General features: G+C 38.2%; 2 protein-coding genes across 2 annotated transcripts; both read right to left on the bottom strand.

Moving 5' to 3' along the window:
* Positions 1-108: 108 nt before the first annotated feature.
* On the bottom strand, positions 109-5521 carry LOC131799209 (proton-coupled zinc antiporter SLC30A8). Its single transcript, XM_059116913.2, has 7 exons — positions 5217-5521; positions 3089-3235; positions 2792-2957; positions 2196-2346; positions 1673-1778; positions 1090-1224; positions 109-394 (listed from the first exon to the last, which is right to left on the bottom strand). The coding sequence occupies exons 1-7, from the start codon at positions 5386-5388 to the stop codon at positions 225-227; spliced, it is 1047 nt and encodes a 348-aa protein (XP_058972896.1). The 5' UTR covers positions 5389-5521; the 3' UTR covers positions 109-224.
* A 2633-nt stretch (positions 5522-8154) lies between these two features.
* LOC131799185 (synaptotagmin-2-like) lies at positions 8155-13282 on the bottom strand. Its single transcript, XM_059116884.2, has 6 exons — positions 12699-13282; positions 11544-11812; positions 10873-10919; positions 10000-10354; positions 9510-9633; positions 8155-9149 (listed from the first exon to the last, which is right to left on the bottom strand). Exons 1-6 carry the CDS (start codon positions 12775-12777, stop codon positions 8653-8655), a joined length of 1371 nt encoding a protein of 456 aa, XP_058972867.1. The 5' UTR covers positions 12778-13282; the 3' UTR covers positions 8155-8652.
* Positions 13283-14359: the final 1077 nt, after the last annotated feature.

Here is a 14359-nt window from a genome sequence, read left to right on the forward strand (position 1 = left end):
CCCTTCCCAGTTGATCCCTTTTACAGTGCTCATTTTATTAAGTACCATAGTTGGGTTCGCTTTCAACAATTGCATTAGACATGAAGGCTAAACATGTTAATAATTTAATTTTGCAATTGCAGGTTTTTCAGAAAAGTGATCTATTCTATACAACTTTTGCTAACTAAGAGTACTCAGAACACTCTCAATCGAGAATGATATTAATTCGTTTGCATAAGGATTTCTTAATCTCCATTGTCGTGTTCTGTATTTTCTGTCTTGTTATTTTGTTGAATATTAATTCTGTATTCAGTGCGTGGAATTTCGATCTGTAAACAAGTGTAATAAAACTGATATTTTTCACACATCTTCCGTGTTGCCTCTTTTAACACAGTGTTGGCATTCGCTCTGGAATCTGTCGAGAGAAACAAAAGAGCCAGTGACGAGAACTCAGGGACACTTCTTGGAATTCCTCATGGGGTCGTGTTGCCTTTTTTTTCGAAAAAACCTGGGTCCATTTCAGTCAATAAAATTCTATTTTCCACATCTTCCCACAGACCTACCTTCTACATGATGTAATTTGAAAACCATTGCGCTATGTTTTGGTGAAGGAATAAACTAGGCATGAGTGCCAATGTCAAGAATTGTTAATATTTCACCCAGAAAAATCAGCTTGGTCACTTCCCTAATAAATTCATTTCAATCTTCTTGGGCTGAGAACCAAACTCGTATTCAGGCCTTTTTTGCCATTCGGAGTGGCTCCTGAGGGTTTGGGGCCGAGGATCAAATCTTTAAATGATACAAGACCTGTATTTCATTGGCGTGCCTCGGCTTCGGAAGGTATTACTTGAAATGCAACAGAAAACTTGTCTCATTCGTCCACTATTTACCTAAAATACTTCAGTGGTAACTAATCAGTCAACCTCCACCTTTAAGGAACAATATACCACCATCCCGAGTTTCATAACTCTTAAATAGGGTCATTTTCTTCCTAGAGTGAAAGATGAGTCGAAAAATGATGACATAGGATTTATATACATCTGTTTCTTCCTGTTAATACAGGACGAAGGAGCGTGCAGAATAATAACTGACTATTGGAGAGGCACATACCTACGACCAGATGAGCCGATAGGATCGTCTTACCAGTAGTTATAGACCAGACATGCGTCTTATGAATGCTTATTACATGATCCGTATTAGTCAAATCTTTTCTTACGTCAGCAATCCTTATGTTGGAAGGCACTCCTGAAAATGAGGCAGTTAGAACTATTACAAGGTAAATAATGAGTAAGACGGAATAAACGTCATTCAAGAGAGCGTAGTTTAGTGCTCAGCAAACGCAAGGAAAGCTCGTGGAAAGTGCAAGGAAAGCTCGTGGAAAGTACGCGTAAAATTAGAGGAAACCGCGGGGACGAGACACTCGTAAGTAGAGAAGCGAAAAAGATAGACGACTCTTTGCGCGCCTCCTCTCGCGCGTGTCTGACTCTTTGTGCCCTCCCTCGCCTCGTACGTACCACAAGAAACGGCACTAGCACCGCAGCCGAGAAGTAGTAGTTCACGCTTCAATACTCTAACACTAAGCTACACAGAACCCGCTAGTTAGCTGAGCCATAAACAAAGGGGTCAAACGCAACAGGCCTCCTGAATATGTCAAGGATTTCGGAGTTATTCATCTAAATTCGGAAACCCATACCTTCTAGTAAAATATTGATAGACTGTCTTAAAACAGGACAAGTTGACAACAGAACCACGCATGCTCCTACCAGGCTTATTATTGGATCGGCGATTTCCCAGGAGGGCTGAAAAGCAAACGGAGAGACATCAGGAACGTTGAATATCACCTGAAGTATCAGTGTGCAGTGGAAAATTTGTAAAAAGTTTTCTGTTAAGATTACGCTTCTGTGCTTCTGTTGTATTCTGAAAACTGCTGTTCTCAGAGAAAGAAAGAAATCTTTGAAACCTAAGTCGAATGCGTAGAGACCCTTTTTTACGATAAAGACAAAATGAAAAAGCTCGATAAGTGAACACATTGATACCTCCCTATGTTACACAGTCATGGCCAGTTACTCAATCTCGTCATAAGGACGTCTCCAGCATCCCACATCAGTCTCCGGACGCCTGAGTTAACAAGTACGGCTTTTGTTGCCTCTGCGCGTGTCTTTCTTAGAGTGTCTTCAACTGTACAACACATGCACATACTCGTACTCTTAACTTACATTAATTTTGATGAGGATTGCGCCAACCAGCACAGCGAAACTATGACAAACGTCTCCAAGCGTGTGAAGAAGGGCGGCTTTCACTGTCATGTTCGTCTCGTGATGGTGATGGCCTCCAAGATGGGAATGACCATTCAACAAGAAAATAATTCTGCAAGCGAGTAAACAGGGATGGATTCGTAAAAACGCAATGGCACGCAGCATTTTCAGACGACAAAATATTGGAAACTGTGCTTTGATGCAAGTCCAGACGCAAACTCGAGCACAGCGCGTATTTTTTGAGGTATTATTACAGATCACATAGTTTTCAGAAGAGGGGGCGGATGGGGGGACCAGTCGTCGCTAACAGAGTATACAGTGGGGACCATAGAGAATTAATTGCCGATGAGGGGAGAACACAGGAATATTTTAGAACTTTATGAGGGAATCACGTAAATTTTACCGTGGGAAAATCAAACTCCTGCGACCCCCCTCCCCCACCGATAAACAATGACCAGTCCCTAGATAAATTCTTTTTGCAGACGCAGCAAACAACTCCTAACGAAGAACTACAGTGTACTCTCAGAAACATTTGCCTTTTTGAGTTACATACTCACATGATATTGGCACTGAAAGCTAAAGCTGCCGTCAATATCATCGCGTTGGAGTTAATGTGACTGTGATGACCGCTGTGGCCTGGGATGAGTCTTAAAATTGATTCATATGCGAGCACGCCGGTTAGCAACCACATCGTGATTATTACAGCGCATGCACCAAGTATTTCTGCCAATGAAAAAATGACACAGTTACAAAGGGTTTACATCAAGAGATTATAAGCAGATGATAATGATTGGTTTACATGTCAGCAGAACTAACGAGAGGAAGATGGGATTAAGAAAGGAAAATCGGATTACCAGCTCTGTAATATCCGAATGTTTTATTGTCGTTTGGTTTCCATCCTGCGATCCACGAGGCAGCCAAACTTAACAGTAAGGAATTCAAGTCAAAGAATTGATGGATTGCGTCGTTCATTACGGCAAGACTGTTGGCCAAAGCTCCCCCTGCAACAAAGAGGGAAAAGCATAAAATTTAATAAATAATATTCTTTGTATCCCGCTCTTGACGAATGTTTGAGAATTGTTTCTATACTCGACCATACACCATTCAAATTTATCAACGATCTAGTTGTCTCTCTGAGCACAAAGCCTCCGACATTTCTGATTCTAACAGTCCGCAGAAGCTAGTCAAATATAAATCTAATTTATAGCCTGCTTATGGACGAGTCTTCAGACCACAAAAATGAAAAGTCTGTGAGCTCGAATCTTGAGGGGAGACTCAGATCACACATCCGACAAAATGATGTTAAAAGTATTTCTTTATACGCCGTCGAGCTCTTCAGTTCTCATCTTTCTCTCTTTCAACTCGTAAATAGATGAGATCCTTCGAAGTTTGATTCGGTCTATCTTAACTAGTGGCTCACGGACAGTTTGTCTCAAAGCATAGCAGTTTATGGGAGAAAATTAACTTATTACTTCCTAAACAATGACAGAAATGTTCAACAACCTTATGTTCAGACATAGTTTGATGCTACTCTGGTTTACAGATTTAATGAATGTAACCGAAGAAGTTACAATTCATAGACCCAACGTTTCGACACTCCTATCTAGTGCCTTCATCAGGGGTGATCTAAACGCTGCAACAAGAGGTCCTTTTAAATGATCACTAGTTAGCTTCCCTTTTTTCTGACGAGGTGTAAATAGGCGTCAATAAGTAAGCCGCCATCGTCAAGCTTACAGAACATATTTACATTACGCACCCAAAAAAGGAGAGAAAAAAGAAATAGAGAAAAACGGAGGTCCTTTAGACTAATTAATCCTCCCGAAAAATCGAGGCATGAATGGTCAACGTTGGAAATTTCTTTTATTTCCCAATTTAAAAACAATCAAAAGGCTTTTAAGTAGGTGTTTCACATAGGTTAAACAGAGGGAGACCATTTAAACCCACTGCGGACATTAAAAAGCTTTTTTGAATACTGCTTTCTGATTGGATAAAGACAAGGTGCCATTAGTCTACGTGGAAAATTCTCCTATTTGCGTTTCGCAGAAAGGATGAAAGTCCCTCGTGTAGCCAAGGAAATAGGATACATATATTCTAAAAGGTTACATAATCGAGGTAGAAGATCAGAAAGATAGGTCAAAAGGTTTTGATTGAAATATATCAACACTCTGGAAACCATTCAAACTCATCGTAAGGGCATCATGCCACTCAACGGCCGATACTGTGAAAGCAGAACAAAAACTCTGATAAGGTTGGCAAACAAAAGCATGTTTGACATTTTTAGGAAGCTTGCACCCGGCTGTTGTACAAATGGTGTGTTTGTCGTTGTATCGAAACTTCAAACAAAGCTATCGAACTAATAATTCGTTTTACAAAGTTCTCGCGTGAATTCTGCGGATTGAGTTTCCCGTTCAGTGTCTATATGGAAGAAATCGAATACTATTGTGTTTCAATTTTATTGCTATAAATACAATTTGCTTTTTCCGTTTTTCAATGAGTTGAATGGAGCATAATTTGCGTTGTCAAGAGATACACTTTATCGTCAAAGCAATTTAACACCATTTAGTACCAAATAGTTAAATGAAAAGCGACAACTTAGAGTGTGTATTGGTTGAATGAAGAAACTCCTTTGAATCTCCGCTGGTTTTTCTATTCTTATGTAAGAATTTTCTTTCCCAAGAGTCAATGCTGAAATGATGCTCCAAAGTAGGAGAGATATAAATGGCAAATAAACGCCACACAATTAACTTCAGAGATATATTTGAATACGATATTCGGCTTACTCCAGAGAAGAAAAACCCATCGGCTAAATTTACTCGTTTCCGCAAAGATCGTGTAAAACCATAGGCTTTTTTTTTTTTTTTGTCAAGAATAGACTGAATAAAAATCGGCTCTCGCCACACTGACAAAGTGAAAATGTTTAGTTGTTACTGTTTGCTATTACATCAAAGGGTAAAATAAATATAATCGAGCCACAGAACTCACCAACAACCTCACAGATGATGAACACTGTACAGAAAGCGCAAGCTATAATCAAACGCTTTCTCGCGTCATGTTCATGACTGTCTTTTTCCTTCTTTATAAACTGACAGCCAATTTCTTCATCGCCTTGAGTAAGCTTCGAGTATTCGTTCCTAGCCATAATATTTCTGCGCATTTTATGCGCCGGACGGTATATTTCAGTTACTCGTTCTGTTGGGAATAACTTCAATTTCACACACGGTTAAAATTACTCGGCTTTGATTGTCACGAGATTTCAACCAATCACACTGGGCAACGCGTGAAGTTGGTCTTACAGTTGACCAAATAACAGCGACAAAACAAAGACGAAGTTTAAAGCATGTTGATATTGCAGCGTTTAAATTGCATTGATTTGAAATTTGCATACAAAGCAGTGTGATGTTAAGAGAACTCCGACACTTCAATGATTTTCTTTTTGCAGCAATTAGAGTTAAAAATCGGGGAAGTAAAATGGCTATTGATGTCTTGCGACACAGCTTGCTGGCTTTCTTGCTGAAGGAAAAAAGATGGTCAAAGAATTTATTATTATTAAGTAATTTTAAAAAGATTCGAGAACTTTTACGTAACAAACATAATATTAATGATGTGCCTTTTTTGAATGAAAGGTTCGATATAGGTTGTTTCGAAACTAGAAAATATTGCATTCCAGAACAACATGGCTTCTATTCTTTCAAACCGTAAATTTCCAAATTTTGGCGCTTTATTTTATCATTCAGGGTCGAACAAGTTTGGCAGATTTAAGCCGTCTAAATATAGTGCAGTAATGAAATCACCCCGTGTAGATCATGTCTAGATCAAGAGACGCTCTCTTAGTCTCCACTAAGAAATCACATGTTTGAACAAATCGAAATTCAGCTGAATTGTATCGCAAAGTCCCGCAGATATTTATCGAAACGACGGTGTGGAAATTAGCCTCGCTTTTCGTACTGTGCGGTTGAACTAAACCTTGTTATAATGATACTTTTCCTGAAATATAATTGATCTTGACAAGAATTTAATTACAGCAGTTGAGTTTTGTTTACTGATTACAGCCAGCAGTACGGTGAACTTAAGAGTTCGAAAAAAATTCAATCTTCCTTGAAAAGCTTTTTTTTATACAAAGCTAAAATGATTGGAAAACTGGAAGAGGGAAATGTTTATTTTCGTTTAAGAGGCAATATTTGCACTTATCATTTAAATGTCCCAGCGATATTGACAATATTAACCTCCTGCGTGAGGCTCAGACATCTTATGTCAATTACATGTACCATAGGGTTTAAAACGTGTTTTTTAACAATAATTGAAAATGCTGAAAGGAAGAGCAAATCATCTTGATACCATCCTTAATTTCGGATCTTAAATGGTTAACATAAAATAATCTTAGTTTTCTAGTTTTTTAAATTTGAATTCGCAGGCTTTTACTGGGATGGATTAAGATTTTTAAGGTAATTGTTTCGATGGTTTGTTTTTCTGCAGCTGTTTCACGAAGGAAAATCTCTCATGAAAATCCCGCTTTAATGCATGCGAGGGGATTTAATCGTTACAAAAGGTATATATAGTCTACATATTGATTGAGTGGGAGGGCTGCACGGGAAAGTATTTGACTTGAGGAGATGCATGACTGTGCGTCATGACCAAGAGCAAAGTATTTTTTCGATATTTTCCTGTCTGGCCTGATTGAACTCAGTCGATGATTATTTTATCATATGATCAACGAGTCTTAAAATGTTTGAGATCATGATTGAAGCTTGTTTTTTTATTTTTATTTTGCCATTTTGTAATTATTATACGTCAGAAGAAATAAAAAAGGAATTACATATATATACATATGATATAGCTGAAGATTTAGCATGAGGCGAGGAAACCCACAGGGAAACCATGAGACTTATGCAAGTTACAGGCTTCCCATATTATATAACAGTGAGGTATCAGTTTTATGGCGTGATTTAGGAACAAGATATTTTAGGTTAAAATGGAAAGGACACACACATATAAAACAACAACAACAATAGCAGGTACTCAAACGAACATATATTTAAGTAGCGTGAGAAAAGTAAGAAAAAAAATAATAATACAAAAAAAATAAATAAATAAATGAAGAAGAATAAAAAAGGACTTAACTTAGGAGTAATTTTCGCAATTTAGATTTAAACAGGGAGAGTGTGCCAATATTTTGGATTTCTATATTCAGAGAATTAAAAATTTAGGTCCATGGAAACATAACGCAAACTGTTTGATATTTGTTCTGCAAGGGAATATGTCAAAGGAATTGCATTGTTTAGTCTAATAGAAATCATTGCTACTCGAAAACGAAAATAATCTTTTAAGAGCATGTTCATACGACGATGTATAATTCATGATAAAAAGAGCGTGCTTTAGGTTTCTTTCCCACGTGCAAACGCAAGACCATCATCATTATTTTTCATCGCTCTCTAGCGGTAATAGTTTTCATTTCTCGTTTTATCATCATTTTATCCCCTCCCGTTCATAGAAACCTTAAGGACCATTTCGTTGAATCCAAGACCTAACCTCTGCAGCAAAATTTTACGCACATTTTGTATGTTCTTCGCTGGCTCTATTTTCCCCATTGTCGTCGAATTCGTAGTCCTAGCCGTTTTAGAACTTAAAAGTGTCCAATATCGATCGAACAAAGTTTTACTCAGACACAGAAATTAAGAAAAAAATTTTAATCCATCTTATCTTTAGGTACCAAAATCGTTGATAAAATTGTGTCAGACTCCTTGATACTCAGGAAAACTCCCTCGACCCAGGCTCAATCGGTTTTAATTTAAATTCTGATTGGCTAAGAGGGAGGTGGGAGTTTTCTGGACCAATCACAGAACGAAGTTAAGAAAAAGCAATGCAATCATGGATTATTTAAGACACTAAATTTAAAATTTTTGTTATCCCGTTTTAAGTGAGGGATTCTCAATTCAATTAACAACGGGAAAAGCAACAAGAAACTTTATTACAAACGCAATATAAATAATGTACAGTTATTCAAAATCTGTCACAATTATTTTTCAAAATAGTCACACATTTCTCTGCAAAGCTTCTAACCAAAGTGACTTTAACCTTTAAGAATAACCAGCTCTAGTACTAAATTTTTATAGTATTTGCCAATGATTTTTTGTAAGGGCTTAGGATTACGAACTAAGCTTCTATTTTCTGTCGTCATTTTGAATTCGCGGAGCCGGAGAAACACCCCGTTTTGAATTTTTTCGTTTTCAGATTATTGTTGTCGTTATTTTTGCTGAAAGCAAAACATTGCGTAATGACTTTGCCACATCTCCACATTCGGCCCAAACTTCAAACAACTTTTGCGAGCGGAATCTTGGTTGAGGATGCGTTGGGTGAGTTCATGCATAAGGATTGAATAAGCATATCCAAATTAACGTTGTTTTCTAGCGAAACAAAGCTGTCAAAGTTTGGACTGCTTTTTTGACAGTTTTTGCTTTTTAGGTTTTTTTGCAGGTTTATCATTGTTTGAAGAAAATAAGCCACCGGGTAAGAGTCCTGTGAATATCCCCTCATCCTCCTCGCTCTCCTCCTCCGAAGTCGATTCCCAGCCATGCAAAGTTGCCATGGTGGTTTGAAGATCTGTTTTTCCTGGCACAATATTCAATAGTTCAAGTTGATGCCACATCACCACTTCCTTCTCTACCATAAGCTGCCATTGCGCAAGCGCCTGTCCTACTCCTTGGCAACCAATGCAAAGCTCGCCTATGAGACGTTTTCGACCAATCAGCGGCTTGTCTTTGACATGTATAATGAGGTTGACTTCGTCTAGAAGATCTTCCTCTACTATGAATTGTAGTTCTTGTTCAAATCTTGGCTCGAGGTTTTTCTTCATCACCTTTGTTTTCTTTGACGTTATTATTTTTGAGCCTCGCACAAGGTGAAGCTTGACGTAGGAGTCTGTAGTTAAATAGAGAGAACCGTAAGCAAAGAGCGCCTAATACTCCTTATACCTTATTTGTTCGTTGGTGTTTGTGTTTGTCTGTTCGTCTGTTCGTCGTTCGTTCGTGTTCGTCTGTTCGTCTGTTCGTCTGTTCGTCTGTTCGTCTGTTCGTCTGTTCGTCTGTTCGTCTGTTCGTCTATTCGTGTTCGCTCGTATTTTCTCGTATTTTCGTCGTAGGCAAGTTGTATTTTCGTCGTATGTTCTTCGTGCCTGTACGTTTAGATCTCAAAGTTTAAGAAACTTTTAGAGGCTGCACCCGTGAATACTTAACTATTTATCAAAATTTAAATGATGATAAAAATCGAGGAAATACTTACTACAAGACACTTTTCCGGGGGAGGGTCTCAGTCCCTTACACTCCTTAATTTTGACAGTTAATTCGCTATTTCCTCCGTAATATCGCATCGATATCAGAATATCACCGCGCTCTGCGCCACGGACCTGAAAAAGATAATAAAAAGTGTTTGAACGAGCGCGGAGGAAGGGTGCCTCAGAGATATAAAAATTTGGCGGGAAAATGAGCGAAAACTGTCGTCAGCGTTACACACCGTGGCGGGAAACGAAAGGACGGAGAACACTTTGGCGGGAAACGAATGGATACGTGATAAGAAGCGACGAAAAGTCGATACAAGTCCCATGAAATTCTAACAGTGACACACAGCAGTTTTTAAATGCTTGTCTCTCGGTTAACTGATTATAATCGTTGTAAAATTAATGCGAAATGCAATCAACGGTTCAATTTTGAATCCATACTACGGCGTTGCATGGCGTTGCGAATGCGCAATCATAGAACAAAGTGTCACTCACCGAATCAATCCATTTCAGGTCGCCTTCATACGTAGTTTCTTTGGCTTTACTTTTAAAGCTGACGTCATCAAGCTCTAACTTGTAGGAGCCAATCAAATCTCTGGTTGAGATCTGATTGTAGTCACACACGTGAAGATACATCTTTTGATCGTCGACTTCTTCTTTGAGAATTTTGATACGAACCTCGTCGTTGAAAACAGGACTAAATTCGTTTCTGATGTACTTTGTTCGCGGTTTAGTTGGAGTCATTCGATGAAAGGGAAACATTTCTACTTCAACGTAAGTGTAAACTGTTCCACCTACGAATTTCATTGGCAATCCGTCGCAGAAGTAAACTTTTACTCTTAATTCAGATCTGCAAAAATAATTACCATCGAAATAAATGGACCTCAACTTGGAAAACTTGGGAGAAATTCAATTCTCCCATCCTGCCTCTCTCAATTTTGGTCTGCAAATTCCATGGAGGCATATCTAACGAACGGCTTTGGAAGGGGGAAGAAGGGTGAATGGACATCCTAAACGCTGTTCAGGAGAAGTGTCCCAATAATTAAGGGTGGGAGTGTCGGACGGATGAATACGGATAAAGATATTGAGTGGTGGTAGCGGATAACCACGATAGAGCTTTGCTTCTCCTTTGCTTCTGGTTTAATTTGAATTTAGAATATTATTTGATTCATGGAGAATTTGAGGTAAGAACGACTTCTCATAACAGAGTCAACCCTCATGTGACAGCAGGTTTAGGAATGAAACCCGTTGGGAGACTCCTTTTATTTACTTAGAATTATGTTTTAAACTTCTACAATTTTTTCTCTGCCCAAGAAGTTGGAAGAAAAAGTTTAGTTCTACGACTCCTGCATAAGTATCTCTACTTACAGTTCTTCGTCGTAAGCAAGAGAAAACTTGATCCTTCCAAGATTTTCCTACAAGAATCAAACGGTAAATTAACCTGTTAGGAGCCCTTTCTTGAGTAGTCGCGCATGCTCGTTGCATTTTGATCACACGGTGCTACGACAGGCGCCGATTAGAAGCTGCCTGCGTATGCGTCTGCAACTCAGATTTGAGCTCTTTGTACGCCCACTGCTTTTTCGATTGGTAAGGGTCAAGATAGGTCTGTAATGCGTGTCCATGTCCGTTATGAGTAACCGCGCGACTGAAACAAACATCTGTATAAAAAGCCGGGTGGTAAGTTTCTATTCAAACTGTGGTGCTGCGCCGGTGGGAGAGTATTAAAAGGTAATTTAGTATAATTAACTGAGTTGATAACGTAGATCGGCTACCATGAAGTGTTTCAAAGCTGACGTTTCGAGCGTTAGCCCTTCGTCTTCCCTCTGACGAAGGGCTAACGCTCGAAACGTCAGCTTTGAAATTCTTTGCGGTGGCCAATGTAGGTTAGCAACTCAGTTGATAGTACCAAACTACCTTGAAACAAACATCATTTGACCTCCGCACCAAACCATCAATAAAAAAAACTTTGCTTTAAGAGTTTATACTGGCTTTAAACTAGATATCAAACTAAACAAACTAATTGCTATCATATTCCTCACCAGTTTCTTTTTATCCGTTGAGGCCGGCTGCACCGCTGTCAACTCCAAATCGGGGGCGGCATCAAGCAATTCAACGCTTGCATCTCTCTTTATCAGGGCTTCAAGTTTTGTCAAAGCTCTCTCCTTTGCCTCCTTCAATCCTTTATAAGCTTGACGGATACACAGCAATACCACTATGACAATGATGATTGCTACAATGATTCCTACGACCAACCCAGCCTTGCTTCCTGTAACGAATGCAATGGCTGCGCCCGCGTACTTGTCTACCACTGTGATAAGAAAATATAACAGTGCATCATATTAAAATGAACGAAATTCGAATTAAAAGCCAGAAATTGAAGAGTGTTGTTCAAGATCGAGTGGAAGTTGATACTTAATATGAAAGACTTTGTATCCTTTTTTTATTTGCACCCAGGAACAAGTATTTCGAAAAACCGAAGACAAGCGTCTATCGATGCTTGTTTGTACCTTTTTCTGTTTGTTTAATTTCTGTACGAACGCTTTGCGGACCTATGTGCATGAGCCTGGCTATTCATTTTAGGAATTTAATAACAATACTTTTCCTCAAATACATAAACGTAACCTGCTCGTTTGAGCATGGAATGAAATCTTACACAAAGGTGCTAACTAGGAAAAGAAAACGATACGAACTCAAACGACTGCGGGACTGAGTCGCGAATCTATTTTTGTAATGCGCAGGCGATCAACTAAATTCACATAACAATGTTACGATACACGATTATTTAAGAGCTCTATTAGATACGAAATTTGACCTCTCACTTTGAGAAGAAGGTGCGGAGAGGTTAATAGAGTAATTTTGCGCTTAAAAGTACAGATATATCGTGTGTTTTTTGTCTTCGTGTAAGTCTGGTTTCAGTTGAAAGGGGCTACACACCACCCACTGTGAATTCGTTATTATCAACGTTTATTTTGATAACTATCTCGCAAATTGAGGAATATTAAGTGTATGTACTTTTGACTTACGCCAGTTAAAACAACAAACTCCGTAATCTAAGTAAAAATTCCATGAAATGTTCAATATTCAACACTAAAAGGTTAAGCAGATATCAAGGTTAACTTTTGGCGTTCCATACCAATAAACACATTGACTTACATTAACCTGGCTACGCATAAGTAAGACATCAACCAACTTACAAGTTCCGTTTGTTGGCGGAGAAGTGGTCGAAAAGTTCCCCGTAAAACTGGTGGATGTTATCAAGGTACTGTGTTCCATTTCGTCGAGTTAGTTTATATCTTGCTTGGCACTGTCAGTTTTTCGATCAAATTCTTCAGTGTTCTCAATTGGCGGGCGGTTGTTGAATCCTCGCTCTCGCGTTTCACGGTCAAAGATTCATTGCCCGCTCATTTCAAGATGAGCGTTCTGTTTGCTGGTTAACTTTGTTTCAATCGAAATGCTACAAAAAAATCCTCTGAAAAAACGCTTCCAAATTGTTGAAAGGCGTAAGTCTTTTGTCAGCAACCAAATCCTAAGCGACTGAAAGCTTGAATAAATATTTTCCCCCGGGGCAACAGACTGGAAGATGAATTGTAAAGAACTTGCGGGAAAACGCAAGTTGCTATGTTCGAGGTTCTTGATTGTCTTAATGATAATTAGCTTTCTCTGTGGTCAGAATTCTGCAAGATGTAATGATGTGATAGCAACATCTCACGGAAAGCAATGACTGCAATAATTACGTTGCGAGGGCAGACGCAAATGCAGCTATTGAAAATTCAGTTGTGAGCAGCGCCCTCTGAAGTGCAGCAAATATGTGCATTTTTTACACGCTTGGTTTACGGAAATGTCTTCATTTTAATTAGTTTGATGTTTTATTTATAACACTCTCCAAATAAAAAGTAGCATTTCAATTAAATCTTATTTAAACAAAAAGAAACAAGGCTCTTTAGAATCGTTCCCAACAAAAATATTTGAGCACAAATACACCCCCTGTCTGAAGAAGAAATCTAATTTGTTCAATTTAAATCTTTTATGGTTTTTTCTTAGAACTTTCATGGTGAAATAATGAGATGTTAACCCTTTATTAAAAATTTGAATTTTAATCTCGCTCTCAATTTTAAAGCAGGGAAAGATGGCTGTTAAAATCCATCGAAATTTGCTAAAAAAACGAAAATCTTTCCTAGTGAAAAAAATGTCTGAACAAAAATATTTGAAAAAAATTATGCCCTCTACCTGAAGAAAAGATATAATTTTCTCATCTTTTAATTTTGGTTTTTTTGTTATTTTCCTTGCTTGTAAAAATTGAGATTTTCAGCTTGTCTTTTTAACAAGATAAAAATGACGTGCAAACTTGTACTTACAAATTATTTAATTACTTTTTGTATGATAATGCTCATTTTTCAGGTTTCCCTATTTTTCAAGATTTCATGATGAGATTTTAAAACGTAACATCTATCATCAGTAAGAGAAGGTTCTTTCTATATATGAAAGCTAAGTTGCTAAAAAGTTGATAAAATTGCTATTTTGATCAAAATAATTTTTATTATTAAACAATTTTGTTTCTCCATCAAGTTTCCGCCGTTGAGTTTCTGGAGCGGGCAGTTATCTGAAATAGAAAGCACGTCTTTCTCGCAGGAAGAGAGTTTTTTAATGATTAATTCTATCAATGATTTAACGTACTTGCTGCATGATTGTGAAAGCGAATGATCCGGTATTGACAGATTTCCAGATAGATTAGAAAAATTGATCTTTTTAAACTCAGCCTGATCGTTTGTGACGTACTCAACATTTCCGACACTTCTAGCTTTCTCACCATCATCAGCGCTTCGGTACAAGAGCTTCATCGCTCGCGAGAAGGCGT

This window comes from Pocillopora verrucosa, chromosome 10 (genome assembly GCF_036669915.1).
Source record: "Pocillopora verrucosa isolate sample1 chromosome 10, ASM3666991v2, whole genome shotgun sequence".
Classification (NCBI taxonomy): domain Eukaryota; kingdom Metazoa; phylum Cnidaria; class Anthozoa; order Scleractinia; family Pocilloporidae; genus Pocillopora; species Pocillopora verrucosa.